Raw genomic sequence first — 16,995 nt, 5'->3', positions numbered from 1 at the left:
AGTACCCCAGCAAGTAGTCACATAAATCACTTTACTTTTCTTTTTCTGATTGCAAAGTACGAGATGGAAAAAACAATCCCTGCGTAAAAAACATAAGCAGCAATTTGCCAGAAGACATAGACTGACATTTGACCTCTGCCTTTAAAGCGCAGCAAATGTGAAAGATAAATACAGAATTTAACAGCATCTTTATTACTTGTACTTTCAGCTATCCACTCGCAACCCACAGTAAAGAAACACTGACTTATGGTGTTTTTTCATTGAGGCATCACCTTTTCCTCTAAACTGAAAATTGGTAAAAAAAACAAAAAAAACGCCTGTGTGAATTCGAGCGGCAACACTTGAAGGTTTCATTTAAAAGTACTTCACTATTTATTGTTCAACTTTAATTGCATGTATCAGTTCAAGTTTTTATTTTCGACTTGCCCACCTTTAAATACCCAATGGAAAGAAATATATTTGTTCAGTTGAAACTGAAAACCACAACAAATGTACCTTTAATGCACAGCGGCTTCAAAGCAGCAAACCGAGCAGATCAAGGAAAGAAGCTGTGGGAGCAACTTGCAGCTCCCTCCCTCCCTCCCCCTCAAATTCTGCCACCGTGATTTTTTAGCACTGGCCGAAAAGACCAGCAGATGGATTGCGACTCACCGGAGCTGCTGCTCTCTGCTGCTGGTGCCTCCAACTGCCTCAAGTGGTTAATACCGTGCAGGTAAGTTCTATGGCCCCACTCAATCTGCCATGTGGTAACAACTCTTGACATAATGCCTACCACTTTTGAAGAGGGGGCATGACGTAGCTCTGCTCTTCTCATTTCCCCATGTGGTGTGTGTGGGCGGTTGCGGAGGCCAAAACCTTTTGCACTTGGTGTACTGGCACACGTCTCTTCTTTAGGGCATGGGGAGCATGTACCCACTCTACTCTACCTCTGCCAGAGGGACAACGTTAGATCGGGACTTGGAATTCCAACGGGCCTCTGTTGTTACAAGGTTAGCAAATGACACCACTCTGATCCCACCTCTGAAAGTGTGCCGGCCATACTTCGGGTCCTGGCACGCCTTTGTTGTTTAAAGTTTGACACACCATAATGCTTCCCTGCTTATTCAACCCCCTGGGCCCAATGCCTGCTGGGATTGAGTTCACAACAAGCATTTGTTGTTTCAGAGTGGTAACATGAAGCTGCTCTGGTCACACAAAAACCTGGTCACACTGGCAATACACCTGCTGGGCTTAGGGTCAAAGCAAGATTAGGGTCTGCTGAAGTGATGTGTGTGGCATATACAAGGATAGACCGAGAAGCATCAGGCGCCCCAGTATGGATGTCTCTCAGAAGGAATATGTTGGATGTCCCTCAAGGAGTCCTGCACACTGGAAAGCTGGGTAAAGGTGGCAATGTGTGGACATTGTTTTTTTTAACATTTCACATGATAAATATGATGGAGTTACAACACAGAAGTTGTCCTTATGAACATCACATCAGAAACATGTTTTTTTATTTTAAGTGATGCTAAACTGAGGCATGTTGATGCCTAAAGAGATACAGCCCTGAACCACCAGGGAGGAACCCCCAGTCCATCTGTGCATCATAAGACTGAGATAATGGCCAAGAAGCTCATGGACAAGCAGGCCAGGTAAGAGACATGATAGATACATATCATTGGCCCTTATCCTAATTGTAGGGTAGTGTATTTGCCACATGGGTCTGTATTGCGGAATATGAGGATGATAATGCAATTCTAAAAAGTAAACAACATCCTTATAGCCCTACAAAACTCAACATTGAGGCCCCTGTGCTGTACAAAAATAGCTTCAGAAAGGCAAAAATGGATTAGTAACTTCTGCACATGATTGTTAAGCTGCCACCTTTAGGTTTCAGGGTCCAAGAGACATTTCTGGAGGTTGAATGCATGATCACATGATGTATGTAACAGGCAGAGCAGGATCCTCTCGTTAAGTAGGGAACACTGAGAGTTATGAACGGAAACATAAAAGGTTCTAATCAGGTTTCCACAATTTTATTCTGGTATCCCACTGGAACCCTGTCCTCCCTCCATAAAATCAGAACTGACCAACAAGGAACTAATCGAACTGGTAATTTGAATTGCAATATTGCATTCCGACTCAACACGAGCATATTCTGTATTTGCCACTAAGCCATATCTATTTTGCAATATCAATAATCCAAAGGAATATGTGCCCTCCAAAAATCAGTGTGTCTGACAAATTTCTGTGGCGCTCAAATGTATCAACACATAACAAATGAGTTTCAGAATCTGGCAAACACTAGGTGAGATATAGATTCCTGATGAACTGTTTGTTCTGGGTAAAATACAGTCCTGGGCCCTTATTATATAATTTTGCCCCAGAGCTATCCTGGCTGAAGAGATCAATTGTGTGTCTTTTGCTTTCTCGCCCCCAGGGGCACAACAGGCGTGTGCACAATAGTATTACGGAAGGGGCCACAGACGCTAGTGCTTCCCCTTCTGTAAAACAGATAGCACTGGCACAACATGTGCGCTAGCCCTATCATGAGAGGGCATCCCCTCATTTGCATGGGGGTGTCGCCCCATGTATTTGAGGGAATCACTTTGCCTCTGCTGTATTACTGATGTGGGTGCTGAGGAAAACATGCCTTTAAGAAGCGCAATGAGTGTGCGCCACAATAAGGTGGCCCACTTTCAGTGGGGGAAGAAATGGGGTCCAATGGACCCCTTAGACATATACCTGCAGACGGGTGCCATCATTAACTGCACCCACCTGCAAGGGGATCTCTAATACGCTCTTAAGAGCGAAGGCAGGTTACCACCTGCATAGTGAAACATGGAGCAGCTTTCAAACAGTTGCTCCGTATTTTACTTGAATACACTGCCCCAGGGGCAGCTCGAGCTCACAGATGGCCTGGGGACAGTGCATTAATTCTAATACGGTGCACTTTCCTTGTTTGTGCAGGGTGTACCTTTTGAATGGAATGCCTTGGAGCAAACAAGGAAAGTGCACCACATTCATAATAAGGCACCTGGGCTTTATAGTATATGCTAGAAAGGTTGATAGTTTTGAGATGCCTGAAGTATGCCTAGATTCCAGATCAGAGGTCTCTCAAGGTTAGAGGGCAGATTTACCTAGGCCAAATCCTAAATAGAGGAGCATTAAGCACTTAGGCATGGAAGAGACCTTCGGATTTCAGCTATATGATGTATTCTGGAGCCAACAAAGCAAGTTTCAGAGGGCACTTGCTTGCCGGGAGTAGCTGTGTAGAATGTGCATGGTTTGAGATGTACACTGCATGTGTCACTGCCACTACTATGTGATGAATCATTGGCAAGGGTTTTTAATAGGCATAAGTGAATCTTCACTGACTGGTGTTTGTGTGGATGGGCAAGCAGGTAAATGTAATATTGAGTCAAAGGTTGAATTGATGAGTGACTGCCTAGATGGCTGAATGAGTATTGAATAAGTGTATAGATAAGTATAGGATGACACATCATAGATGGTTGAATAAGATAGTGTATTGCTGGATGGTTGACAGAATTTATATGTATAGATGGAGACCTTAGATCGGAATGGTAACAGTGTTATAAAAGTGTCAAAAATAACCAATATTATGCCACTGGAAGCATCCCACCAGAGGTCTGTAACTTCGTGCCATATATACCAGAATGTTTAGATTTGCCCCATGATAAGTGATCATAAATGCATGATTGCATGTAGCCTATCACTCAGTCATCCTTAGTCCTTGTTCAGATTTGCACCATAACTTAGTAATCATTAGGATAGTTTAATGTTTCATCATTACTCACTAGCCATGGGCAGTATGGCTTCTAGTCTCATTTTCAGTTATTGCTTGACAAATTTTGAGAAGTTCCAACATAGTTGCCCAGTCCAGATAAAAGAATAAAGATGAACATATCATTTACCAGTCTCCTGGAATCAATGGACTGAATGAGAAAAGAATAATATATTTTGACGTTGAAAACAATAGTATCTAAATGAATATGATCAATTGAATTTCGCCTACGCGTACTTTTTGAATGCTCCCCTCTTTTGTTGTATGTACTTGTGGGTACATGAGTGTGGCACATGGGAAATGGCCAATATAAAGATGAGTGGAAGCAAAGACCTAAGACATAAAGGTGGTATGGGAAAAGTTCTGCCAGAGAGAGATATATGGAAGAGAGGAGTGGGAGAGAGAGCGTGAGAGAAATAACGCATACATGGAGGTATTACATGATAACTTAAAATACATTTTAAAAACTCACCATATTCCCCAAGTCAAATTGATTATGAGGGCTTCACCAAATATTTATACCACAGACCCAACAAAAGACTGAGGCAGTCTTTTGCCTGAGAAGTGTCTCAAAGGCAGAGGTATGAATGTATTTAACATGAATGGAATAAAAGATGCTAGCCTTTTATTCTGTAACATGAGTAATGGGCAGTGAACAGTGTAGGGTATTCACCTTCTTAACCTCTTTGACAGTTGATCTGCACAAAAAGGAAAATCCAGGATTGCTGTTGATTATGGATTTGCTTTATAGACATAACATGGCAGATCCTTACCTTTTTATTGCTTTGTAGCAAATGATGACAACTACAAGGATGAATATCACTGTTGCACAGCATACTGCAATGATTATAACCAGTCCATGCCACAAGGTTCCTTCAACAGGGGCAGGAGGTGATTCAACTGTAAAGAAGAAAGATACAGCACTGAGAATTAGGTATGGTAAAGTAACCCTTCTCAAAACATGGCTGGCATGTTTTGTACTACGCAAATTGATATTTGGTAATATAGTTGTGCATTACAGGTTGTACTACTTAAAACAGTAAAAGGTAGAAATAATTCTCCAGCATGGTTTAACTCAACTTTATCTGATCTCAAGAGACAAGTGTATTAGTTTGGAAAAAAACAAGCAACCGTGAAGCCAGTGGGCCTCGGTTTAGCCCTGGTGGAGGTTTTAATTCTGCCGGTGGAATTATTTTTGTAATCCTGCGATTCTCTTGTAATGAGGAATTACTTGATTGATTACATTCTGCCGCTCTGCCACTGGAATTAAAGTATACCGTGGTTTCTGAAGTATAGAAAGCACTGCATACTTCTTTGCGCCCTTGAATACTCTGCAGTAATTAACTTTTAATCACTACAGAGTACTGTAAAAGTATCAAGTGATATATGCAGTGGTTTCTAAACTTTAGAAACCACTGCATATCCCATTCACCAGCACCCTTCATACTCTGCAGATATTAAAAGAGTATGTAAGGGGGGCCGCAAAGTGATATGCAGTGATTTCTAAAGTTTAGAAACCACTGCATACTACTCGGTATGGTTAGTTGTGCTATTTTCATAGCGCTAAAGGCACACTTGCATCCATTTTTGAATGTGAGGGTGCATTGATCACTATGAAAACAGAGCTAAATACCTACTTCACCCCACAATGTAATTCCACGTGATCTGAACTCCACCGGTTTCTCCCACCCGTAGTCTCAGCAGCAAAACTGCTTGGCTTTGCCTGTGATTTTTTGTGTTAGATAGCCACTGCAGGTCAGTGTTCGTCAATGGCAGCCATATCTGAATGTGTCTGCTGCAACATTAAACATGTTTGCAAAGAGGACATCTCGATATGTGCTTACATCCACTGCAAAAATCCTTGAATGCTTTGTAATATGTAAACAGACCTACTCAAAGATGTCTACAGTGGGTATGCATGTATCCATGATGGTCACTTTTGAATGCATTTGTACTATTTAAACAAACCCATTCAAATATTGCTAAGGTAGATGCATGCATATCCCCGGAAGCCACATTTGAATGGACTTATTACAATATTTGAAACACATTTCTTGGTACCCATATAAATGCATTTCACATTTTACTATCGATGACCTTAGATAATAGTTTAGGTGCAAAAAAGCTTAATAAAATAAAGTAAAATGAAGAGTGAGAGGGACAGGAAGAAGGTGACAAGTGGGGAGGGGAAGCAACAGAGGCAGAAAGTGGGGAGGAAATTTGTTTAAAAAATTTAAAAAAGAAGGGGAAGGATAAGGGTAAGGAAACAAAAGGATGAGCTGGGGGACATGAGAAGCAACAGAGTAAGCAAAGGGTGGTGGTAAAGAGAAGAGGATGCAGCCCAGGGGGATACAGCAAAAAAGCTCATGCACTCGCATGGAGTACTTAAAGGGATCTAAAAAAGTAGTTCCCTGAATGCAAGCAATGTCAGCAGTAGATGGATATAAGGCTTCCAATCAGACCGTTCTGAGATCTACATGCTCCAGAGTAGGACAAACACAAGGATAGCAGGGAAAGACAATGGACCGAGAGGTGACCTTTCAATCACGAACCAGGGGCTAACCCAAATGCCACTCTATGTATATTGGAAACAAAGTCACCAGATGATCAGGTACTACTAAAATGCTCATTCCATAACTATACAATCACTATTGTTATTTTTAAAAGTCTTAATAGTGTAGTCAAGCAGGATAGAAATGAGGAAAGGGAACTAGGGAGCAATGTATAATCATTTACCAACTCTCCTCTTTAGGTTTAATAATGTTTTTATGAATAGGGTGCAAGACATGCTGCAATTTACACATTTAGCAATAACATAATACTCTGTTGACAGCTTTCCTGTGAAGAAGATTCCCCGCAAGCAGATGGTGTTCAGTTCATTTTAAAGAAGTTGAAGTCGAAAAATTGCTATGCTGTTTAAAAACAATCAAACTCACAAATATGAACTACTTCTATGATATGACCACAACTTTTTCACCATGTATTGCAACATCCATTAATCATTCTATGGAGATAGGTGATAATCTACATTTTGTAAAGAAATCAGCTTTGGCATCAGTGATTAAAAACATCTCTAAACCCAGAAGACTTCCTATATTATCCCCCAAAAGCAGGACTACGGTGACTTGTCTACATTCGCAAAAAGGTGATCGTTTCACAATTTCAAGGCCATTTGGAGCCTGGACAAACATTGATCAGGCTTTTGCCCATTAAATGGGACAGAAATATAATGCGGCTCTACAAAATGAGACACTTACAGGAGCAAGTTAGGGAGAATTTGATCTCTGTGCGGCATTTAATATGGCTGATTAGGAATTACTCCTCATTTCTTCAGAGTGAAACACACATAATTGATGCTGCTTTTAAATTGTTTAAGTGTGCTCAATCACAAATAAACAGCAGTGTGTGAGATTTGACCATATTCAGCATCAGATTGTGTGTGTGGTCCTACAGTGATTCTTTCACCAATACTGTTCAACATCTTTATTAAACCCCTGTTCAGAGTTCTTCAGAGGAAGGATTTACAATGCCATTCCTATGACACAGATGACACAGAGTTATCTTAGTGTCAAAGTTTCTCAGCATAGCTACTCTAACTTGGTAGAAGGGTAATTGAAGTGGCTATCTGGTTGGCCCATGTTGGATTAAAATTAAATTGCACAAATTCGCAAAGTCGTTGCTATTGGGATGAGGTGCTAAAGCATAAATCCTGATTAGGCCAGTGCATCATAACCAGAAACAGCTGAAAACATTATCCCATACATCGATGAAGTGCCCTGTAAGTCTGAGCACTTCGAAACTCGACTATGTAAACTCACTTTTGGAAACCTTTCCCATTGTCGAGAAAAACTCCAATTACCGAAAACGTGTCAGCACCTTTAATATTAAAACTAATGAAAAATAGAATTTGGCCAGTTGAACCTTTTCATTGGTTGCTAGTGGCTAAACTAACTGCTTTTAAAATCTTATGTCGGGTAAACGAGTTCCTAAACTTCATGGTCCATGTATACCCCCAATTCACACATACATCCATGCTAGAACACCATACTCCTTAGTCAATAATTTGAATTCCAAACACAAAGGCAATATATTTTTACCAGCAGGTTTTTGCAATTCTAACCAAAAGTACACATTTTTTCTCACACACAATTGACACGTTGGCCTAACATTTCAAAGTCTGCACGTTATTGTGCATTTTGTATGAGAAACTAATTTCCTCAAATTTGCGATATGGTGTTCTTCAAATTTCCGATGTGATAAACAGTTTATTTTACTGCAGTAGATTGCCTTAGCTATTTGTGACTGTTTCTTCCCATTGTCCGAATTGGATTTTTGACGTATTATATAGAAATTATATGTCCTGGAAGATCTCTTGGGAAATGGGGGGGCACCATGGTAGAATAATCAGTCTGCTTCTGAGTTTTTAAAGACTTTCGGAAATTCACAAAGGAGTTAAGTACTGTTCCTGGAAGCTGCAAAAGTCACAGATTCATAGGCGTACACCAGTATGTCTTTTGTCAATTGTATTCACGAGCAAGTAAAAACATTTCTACATGTGTAACTGAAAGTAATGAAATGTACATGAGTGAGTGCAACGCAGGACAAGTGGAGGTTTTAATTTTTTTCTACTGCAAGCTATTTTCCTATAGGAAAATACCCTTCTCCTACACACTCCATTTTTGGACGGTCCCTCCGCATTCACACAAAACACAAACTTCTTCCTCTGGGAAGGGGCATGAAAAGTTTGCAAATTCCCTCAGACTTGGTATGTCTGTCCTGGATTGACCCTACCTTCCCTTAAAACAATATTTACTCACACAAAAAGTATACCTGTGTGTTTTATTTTATTTTGAGAGTTTTATATAGTGCTGGCTAGACCCGGAGGTATCAGAGCGCTTTACATAAGGTTCCACAGAAATTACAAAATTACATCAGTTACACGTTACATCAGTTACGAGAAGTTACTAGAAGCGCTGGCTAGACCCGTGGGTATCAGAGCGCTTTACATTAGGAATCACATTATAACACAGTTAAAAACAGTCACAGGTTACATCGGTTATACGAAACACATTTAAATAGTATGGAGGAAGGATAAATAGGGCGGATAGGGTTAAGGGGGAAGGGTGTAGGTGGAAGGAGGGAGATAACAGCAGGAGAGAGGAAAGAAGGAAGGTCTGCCCAATGTCCGGCTGGGTAGGTGACGGCCGAGGAGGGAATTCACAGCCCATCTCCCCAATAGCTATCAGGGTAGCTCCCCCGGGCAACGGTCAGGTAGCAAGGTCTCAGCGGTCAAGAGAAAGTTCACAGGGTAAATGTCCTGAAGGGTGTGCAGGATCCAGGTAGGATAGGGGTAAGAGGGAAGGGTGTAGGTGGAAGGGGGAAGATAACAGCAGGAAAGACGAAGGAAGGTCTGTCCAATGTCCGGCTGGGTAGGTGACGGCCGAGGAGGGAATCCACAGTCCATCTTCCCTATAGCTTTCAGGGTAGCTCCACCGGGCAATTGTTAGGTAGCAAGGTAGCAGCGGTCGAAGGAAAGTTCACAGGGTAAATGTCCTGAAGGGTGAGCAGGATCCAGGTAGGATAGGGGTAAGAGGGAAGGGTGTAGGGGGAAGGGGGAAGATAACGGCAGGTGAGACGAAGGAAGGTCTGTCCAATAACCGGCTGGGTAGGTGACGGCCGAGGAGGGAATCCACAGTCCATCTCCCCTACAGCTAACGGGGTAGCTCCACCGGGCATCGGTCAGGTAGCAAGGTCTCAGTGGGTGAGGGAAAGTTCATAGGGAAAATGTCCTGAAAGACTGTGCAGGATACAGGTCGGTTGAGGGCTAAGATCAAGGTCTGGTCGATGACCAGACCTTGTCATGTAGGTCCATGTAGGACCTTCCATGTAGGTCTGAAACCAATGATTGCTGTTTCAATCTATTTTGCGGCCTTTAAGCTGAGGAAGCAGACGCAGGGCAACCCTTGGGGTGTAACTTAGACCCCCAGTGACGATCGGTGGGAGGCGCCATTTTGAAGTCAGGCGCGTTTCAGAAGGGACACTCGAGGAATAAAAAAGCGTGTAGCTGGTGCGCTTGTGCCCGGAGTAGCTTCCATCCTTGTACAGTTGTGTCTGCTGGTTTTATTTTGCGGCTATCCTCATCTAGGGCTATCAAGGCTCATTCAATATCCCACTCTCCTGTTTGATGAGAGATGGCCCTTCCATGTGTCTCAAAAATGCTGGCGCAGCCTTCCCCAGGTGTCCACGCCGCGCAATTCACCATGCACGTGCCTTCCTCGAGTATAGTGCTTATGGAGGCAGTTGGCGCAGCTCTGGGTGGCTCAATTAGTGCAGAGAGTACGAGGCCCACTGGAATAGATCAAGCCCAGGTCAGGAGTGAAAATCCCCAATAGTGCAGCTGCACAGTTTTGCAAGCCCTGAGATTGCCGCTTCACGTCTCAGCTCCCTACCAGCAGCCCCAGGAGGCTTTGCTCAGCAGCCCAGGAAGTTCGTAGCACCTGGAGGGGGTCTGCCTCTCTGCAGGGTCATCCGCAAACTTTTGCCTTCACACTCCTGTTTTCCGAACTTGTTTTTCTCGGCTTTTAGGACTTACCACTGCTAACCAGATCGAAAGTGCTTGTGCTCATTCCTTTGAACATGATGAAATTGGCTTACACCCAATTGGCAAATGTAATTTACTTGTAAGTCACTAGGAAAGTGGTTCTACATGTACCCAGGGCCTCTAAATAGACTCCTACAAGTTGTCCTGCAGCATTAACGTTGCCACCCATCTTAAGCAGCCAGCCAATCATGTCTCAGACCTGAAATTGCAGCCTGTATGTCCAGTTTAAACTTCCATTTTGACTTGGCAAAATGAACCTGTTGCCAAATCTAAACCTTCCCTTTTAATACATATAAATCACCCCTAGGGAAGGTCCCTAATAGCCCATAGCGTAGGGTGTAGTGTATTTAAAAAATTGAACATCTACTTTCACCTTTTACATGTCCTGGTAGCGAGGAACCTAAATTAGATTTTTCACTACTTCTTGCCTCGCCTATAGGATAATATTGTGTTACCTTATTACCTTTATTATGTAATAACTTTCAATTGGGAGCAATTAGGAAGGTCAAGTTTGGTGTCTAAAGAATTGTAATTTAAAATGCTCTTTAATGGCTTATTCAGATTTTATTCACGATTTTGAAATGCCACTCTTAGAACTGTGCCACTGGAATCGAGCTATCCTGGCTGAAGAGGGGTGAAACCCCGAAACCGGTCTAGGATGCTTGTTTCTGGTCCAGGGAGGACCTGGCTTGTCAGTTCGGGCTGGACTGTTCCCATGAGGCACAGGGTCAAGACTGATTTGCATATGGCCAGGTTTAAACTGGGGTGGCATGGTGAGCAAATGAATGATGGATTTAACCCAGATCTCTTGACTGGGGGTGAATGTTTTGATTTGTTGTGCATTCCGTTCATCAATTGTGTGTCTTTTGCTTTCTCACCCTAAGTGCGCCAGGTATGCCCAGAGGTGGGTCTGGGGCTCACTGTGCCACTGGAATCAAGCTATCCTTGCTGAAGAGGGGTGAAACCCCGAAACCGGTCCTAGGATGCTTGTTTCCGGTCTAGGGAGGACCTGGCTTGTCAGTTCGGGCTGGACTGTTCCCATGAGGCACAGGGTCAAGACTGATTTGCATATGGCCAGTTCTAAACTGGGCTGGCATGGTGAGCAAAAGAATGATAGATCTCTTGAATGGGGGTGAATGGTTTGATTTGTTCTGCATTCCATCTATGAATTATGTGTCTTTTGCACTCTTAGAACATTGACATTTTCTTGTCCCAACCCTTTGATGCCTGGACCTTGTATCCTGGGTCACATGATATGACTAGGTGTAGCTGGCAGGTAGTCTGTGTCTATTGCTCCCAGACAGTGAGACAGATGGATGCTGGGTATTGGCAGGATGGGCCATCTCAGACTTGATGGGTGAGGGCAGAGGTCTTCTACCACACTTGCACATCACAAAGGCCCTGCCTTAGCACTCCCACAAAGGGCTTTACTATAGTCTTTTGTGCCCCTAAACAATCTGGGGCCAGGGCAAGGAAACAGGAAATTCATATACCCTCTGGTTGTGAAATCCTCCAGATCTTTCTCGTACTTCAAAGCTGGCACCAGGTACAACTATTTGACCCTCAGAACTCAACTCTTCAGTACACCTCTGGACCTGTGAATACTACAGAAGAAGGACTACTATGCTGCTCTACTGCCCTGGTTCCTGTTGAGTTGCTTCCTGAGACGAAAGATGGGACCTGCACCCTTCATCCCAGGTTGAAGGGACTCCAAGGGTCAACCGACTGACCTCCTGTTCTGAGCTGCAAGGACTTAAAAAGCACCAGAAACCTCCCTGAATTTGCTCAGCTGAACTGCTGCCTGGACCTACAGCCTCTACCTAAACCTTGACCTTCTTGAGCCCTGCAGGCTTTTGCTGGAGTGAGTCAATGATCCCTAAGAGGTGCACCTCAGATCTTAGTCCCTTAGTGTGGCATCACTTGAGCTCTCTCCCCCCAAAAAGACAAATTCTGAAGTGGAAGGCTCTTCACAACAGTGAGCAGGCCTGTTCACAGCAAGTTCTTGACACTCGTGCTGCCTGTGAATGTGAAGCTCAGGTAAACCAGACTCTTCCCATCACGGCAACGACTTCCAATGTGATAGCTGCACTTCACGCTACAGCATCGACTGCCCATGGTGACTGCCAACATGAATCTCCAGCAACGACCATCCACGACGCCTTACAGGATCCTCACGCTACTGTGAGAACCATCCGGGATGCCTAGCCTGCTTTTGCGCTACATTGACAACCATGTGCGACTCTCTCTCTGACCCTCGTGGCCCTCTCCACTGTGAATGGAAATCTTCATGCTGAACTATAGAAGGTGACTTTCTGCTGGACTAACCTGGTCCTTGTATCCAGCCGCAGCATCATTGCGGTTGGCCTGAACTTGTGACTTTCAAACAATCTTGCACAGCCAGGTAACCGTGAGTGGCACTTTGTGCATTTAGGCGCTATACTTACCTTAAATCTTTGGAGATCTCTGGTTCTACTAATAAAGATTTTCTGCTTTGGTCTCATATCATTTATTGATTTTTATTCTATTATTCTAAATTGGTGTGGGATTTTTCTTGTATTGCGTTTTTACCTTATTACTGTTTAAAGTGCTGCATCAATACTTTACACATTGCCTGCAATTTAAGCCTGCCTGCTTTGTGCCAAGCTACCAGAGGGTAGAGCACAGGCTAATTTGGGATTTGCTTGTGACTTCACCCTGACAGGAATTGTTATAGCTGCTTGAGTAGGGTGTCACCCCACTTAACCAGTAACTCAATGTCCTACACTGAGTAAATATTTTTATGAGTGTAAATCCAACTTCTAAGAACGTCAAAGGGTGTTCATAATAAGGTGTTTTGAGCACCTAAGGCTAAAATCAAGATGGTTTCTATTGTATGTCATGGTGGATACATTTTAATGGGAAACATATTGCTAACTGTTGCTTTAAGGTTGCCTGAAAGGAAATGGAATCTTTCAAATTGTTTTCATTATTGTCCAATTATAATCTGCTTTTTCGGTAAATCATTTCCTGGTTACTGGCAAGTATCCTAATGAGGTTTCAGCGTTCTTGGATGGATACCACATTAGGCATCTAAGTGCTGGTTAGGCTGATAAATCTTCCTCGATGATGAGCTGACTATATCTGAATGTTCAAATTAAATCATACCCGACTTCTCTTTTGACTGAGCAGAAAATATGTGCCCAAGTCCGGAAAAATGTGAAATGGGAAGGATAGAGCTCTCATTCTATATATAATCATTTGAGTAACAAAGAGAACTTGGTTGAGCAGAACAGCAGTGTATATATGAATTTTTATTAACTGATCGATTAATTAAAATCATTACAGTAAAACAATAGCGCTTTGGGTGCATAGTGCAAACCCCAATGTTACTCATGTAATTTGTGCTTAAGATACATTAATACAAAACATTACAATGTTCGGATTTGATAGTTCTGGGAAGCTCAGTTGAACCCCTTAGTGCCTCACGGGGGCCACCCTGGTTCCTTCAACATCATTTAGCATGTCCGTTACAGTAACAGGGTTGCATTCCTATGACTCCTTTCAGGCGATTCAAATCAGGTGTGTACATTTCCCTATTCTCGCTAGATTCATTGCTGTTGATTTGGAGAAGCATATGGCCGAGGCCTCTCTACAAGTCTGTGCCCCATTGGCAATAAATCTAAGTGCTGCTTAGGCTGATAAATCTTCCTCGATGATGAGCCGACTATATCTGAATGTTCAAATTAAATCATATCTGTTAGAACCAGTGGTCTCTAGTTCCCTGAGGTAGGTACCGTAGTCCAAATAGAGACCCTTGCTTCTAAATCAGGGAAAGGAAAGACACCTTCTCAGATAGCCCCTCGGTAGCTTGGTACAAGCAGCCAGGCTTATCTTCAAGGCAAATGTGTAAAGTATTTGCAACCACGCTCTCAGTAACCCACAATGACACCACAAATGGACTCCACACGAGTTTCATAAAAACAATTATATTAACAATAAAGATATATGCTGTGCAGTTCGCAATGCAAGAATCAAGCACTAAGTAATGTAAAAATAATGCAGTTCGTAATGCAACAATCATGCAGTTCGTTATGCAAAAATAATGCAATGCGTAATGCAACAATCAGGAAGTTCGTAATTAAGGGTGGGCGCAGTGCTCCGCTCCGCCCACGGAGTATGCGTAGTACTGCCCACTTCGCGCTGCGCAAAGTAGGCAAAGCAGGGGCAGACTACGCACACCCCGCGGCGGAGCAGAGTTGCCCGCCACCCCTCTCCATCCCGCCCTCATTTTAGAATTACTAGAAACATTAGATAAAGAAAAATTACTTACCTGAGCTGCCACGTCCCGGGGCTCCATCTTGCTGCTTCCTGGATAGCTTCTTCCTCACGAATGCGCATGCGCGGGGGCCCTCGCATGCGCATTCGTGAGGAAGGAAGAAGTGGGGCTACGCAAAGTGCGCGGGTGGGCGTAGATTTGCCCCCACTCCGTATTGCTTCACGTAGCCTCACTACGCCCACTACGCCCAGGGCTGTTCGTAATGCAAAAATAATGCAATGTGTAAGGCAACAATCAGGCAATTCGTAATGCAAAATTAATGCAGTGCGTAATGCACTTTTCAGGCAGTTCATAATGCCAAAATAATGTACTCCGGCATCGATCGCAGTGCTCTGGAAGGTCTCTATGTCACTCTTACTGACTCGCGGTCAGCTCCTGCCAAAATATGCCCCCATCACGGGTATGATGGAAAACAAAGTGCAGCTCCACACTCCGGCCCCATACTGCCGCTCCTCGGCAAGTACGGACCGCGATACGAGCTTGAGTGGAGGTTCACGCAGCGAGGATGGGAAAGGCTGAGAGCATTTCTCCTCAGATCCGCACCCTGCCCCAAGCGTTGACACACGCACGCTCACTGAGCGTTACGTGGGGGGTAGACGATCTCACTCTCTTCTCCTCTCCTCATGACTTGGACCTCCGATGCAACTTCCTTGATTTTGGGCAGTGGAACTCAGGCCCCCACTGAGGGGGATGGTTCGAGGTCCCTCCTTGGCTAAGGCAGGCTCGGGCCGGCGGCACAGCTCCTCGGGGGATGCTGGTCTGGGCCGATGGCAATGACGAAGGTCTCAGTCTGCAACAGGGCACACGCATACAGAGTCGCTGAGACTCACTTGAGCTCCGGGTGTGCACGGTCACAGGGCAATCCTCACGAAGGTCTCAGGCTGCATGATGCACAGGCACACAGCGTCGCTGAGACTCACTTGGATTCCGGGTGTACACGATCTCAGGAAAATTTTCATGAAGGTCTCAGGCTGCACAAAGCACACGCACACAGCGTCGCTGAGACAAACCTGGAAACTTTTATGCTCCTGAGTTTCCACAACAGGGATCCAGCTCTCCTCGGGTCCGTGGGGACAAGTTACTTTAGGACACAGTACACAGCAAAGTCCTTTTAAGCAGGGGAACACAGCACAGAGCAAAGTCCCTTTAGCCTCCCCTTGGTTAAATCAGCAAACTGCAGGCCAGCACCAGAACACACAGCAAGGGTCAGTCCTTCCCGTTAGTCTCTTCAGCTGTTTCTTCCTTGGCAGAGTTTCCTCTTGACCACAAAGTAGTTTTAATCCTTTACAATCTTGATCATTCCAAAATTCAGGGGTTTCAGCTCTCATAGTTATACCCTAAATGTCTTTGAAGTCTTTCTGTTCAAGGAGGCACTGACCCCTGTCCAAACCAGTTCTGGGTGCCTCCCTGCCAGTGACACCTTCTTCCTTTGATAGTGGGGGTCTGGATCCTCAATCACTCAGCAGGAGATGGAGCCATTGTTTTATGGCAGCATCCCAGGCCTCTTCACCTCCAGGGGCTACTCCTTCCCCCTACACTCCAGATGCAGGTCAGCCTGTTGCTGTCTCACCTCCTCCCCTGGGTCAAGACATTCCCCAGATCCTATCACTTTCAAATCCAGACAGTCAATCCACAACCAGGCAGAGACACGCAGAATTGTTAGAACACAAAAAACCAACCACTTCTAAAAGTGTGGTTTCTAAACACACAATGCAGAAACCACCCTCACAAAAAGATGTGTTATTGAATTGTGAGTTCAGGCACACTAAACTTCACCTCTCTACCTGAAGCATATGGGAAGATAGGCTGGAAACATATTACACAGTCTCCCCATTCTGTCCTATGGGCAAGATGGCCTTTCAACAGTGAAACACGAATTGGAGAGTATTTCACTGTTAGGACATGGTACACACCTCAGTACATGTCCTACCTTTCACAGACACTGTACCCTGCCCAGGGGGATGCCATGGGCCTACCAATGGGGGGTGTCTGATGTGCATAGAAAGGGAAAGGTAAGGCCTGGCAAGTGGGTCCACTTGCCAGGACAACAAGGCAGTTTAACAAACTGCGCGCAGGCACTGCAGTGACAGGCCTGAGTTCTCTCTTTAGAGTTACTTATGTGGGTGACACAATTAGTTCTGCAGGGCCACTAGTAGCATATGCATTACCAGCCCTGGCACCTATAGTGCACTTTACTAGTAAGGCAAACATACCAATCATAGACAACCAATTACCATTACACTTTACACTGGGAGAACTTGCACTTTGACACTGATCAGCAGTGGCAAAGTGCCC

At 44.1% G+C, this 16,995-nt stretch overlaps 1 protein-coding gene across 2 annotated transcripts in view; it reads right to left on the bottom strand.

Annotated features, from left to right (window-relative positions):
* PRIMA1 (proline rich membrane anchor 1) overlaps positions 1-16,995 on the bottom strand; it is a 789,901-nt gene that overhangs the window by 272,274 nt on the left and 500,632 nt on the right. For both annotated transcript variants that reach the window (XM_085626481.1, XM_085626480.1), the window contains exon 4: positions 4,558-4,684. In XM_085626481.1, the coding sequence (XP_085482607.1) occupies positions 4,558-4,684 (127 nt within the window). The remainder of the gene's footprint in view (positions 1-4,557; positions 4,685-16,995) is intronic.

The sequence above is a fragment of the Triturus cristatus genome, chromosome 9, assembly GCF_964204655.1.
Source record: "Triturus cristatus chromosome 9, aTriCri1.1, whole genome shotgun sequence".
In the NCBI taxonomy this organism is placed as follows: Eukaryota; Metazoa; Chordata; class Amphibia; order Caudata; family Salamandridae; genus Triturus; species Triturus cristatus.
Note: the sequence above shows the minus strand (reverse complement) of the source record. Positions and strands in the feature narration are given on the sequence as shown.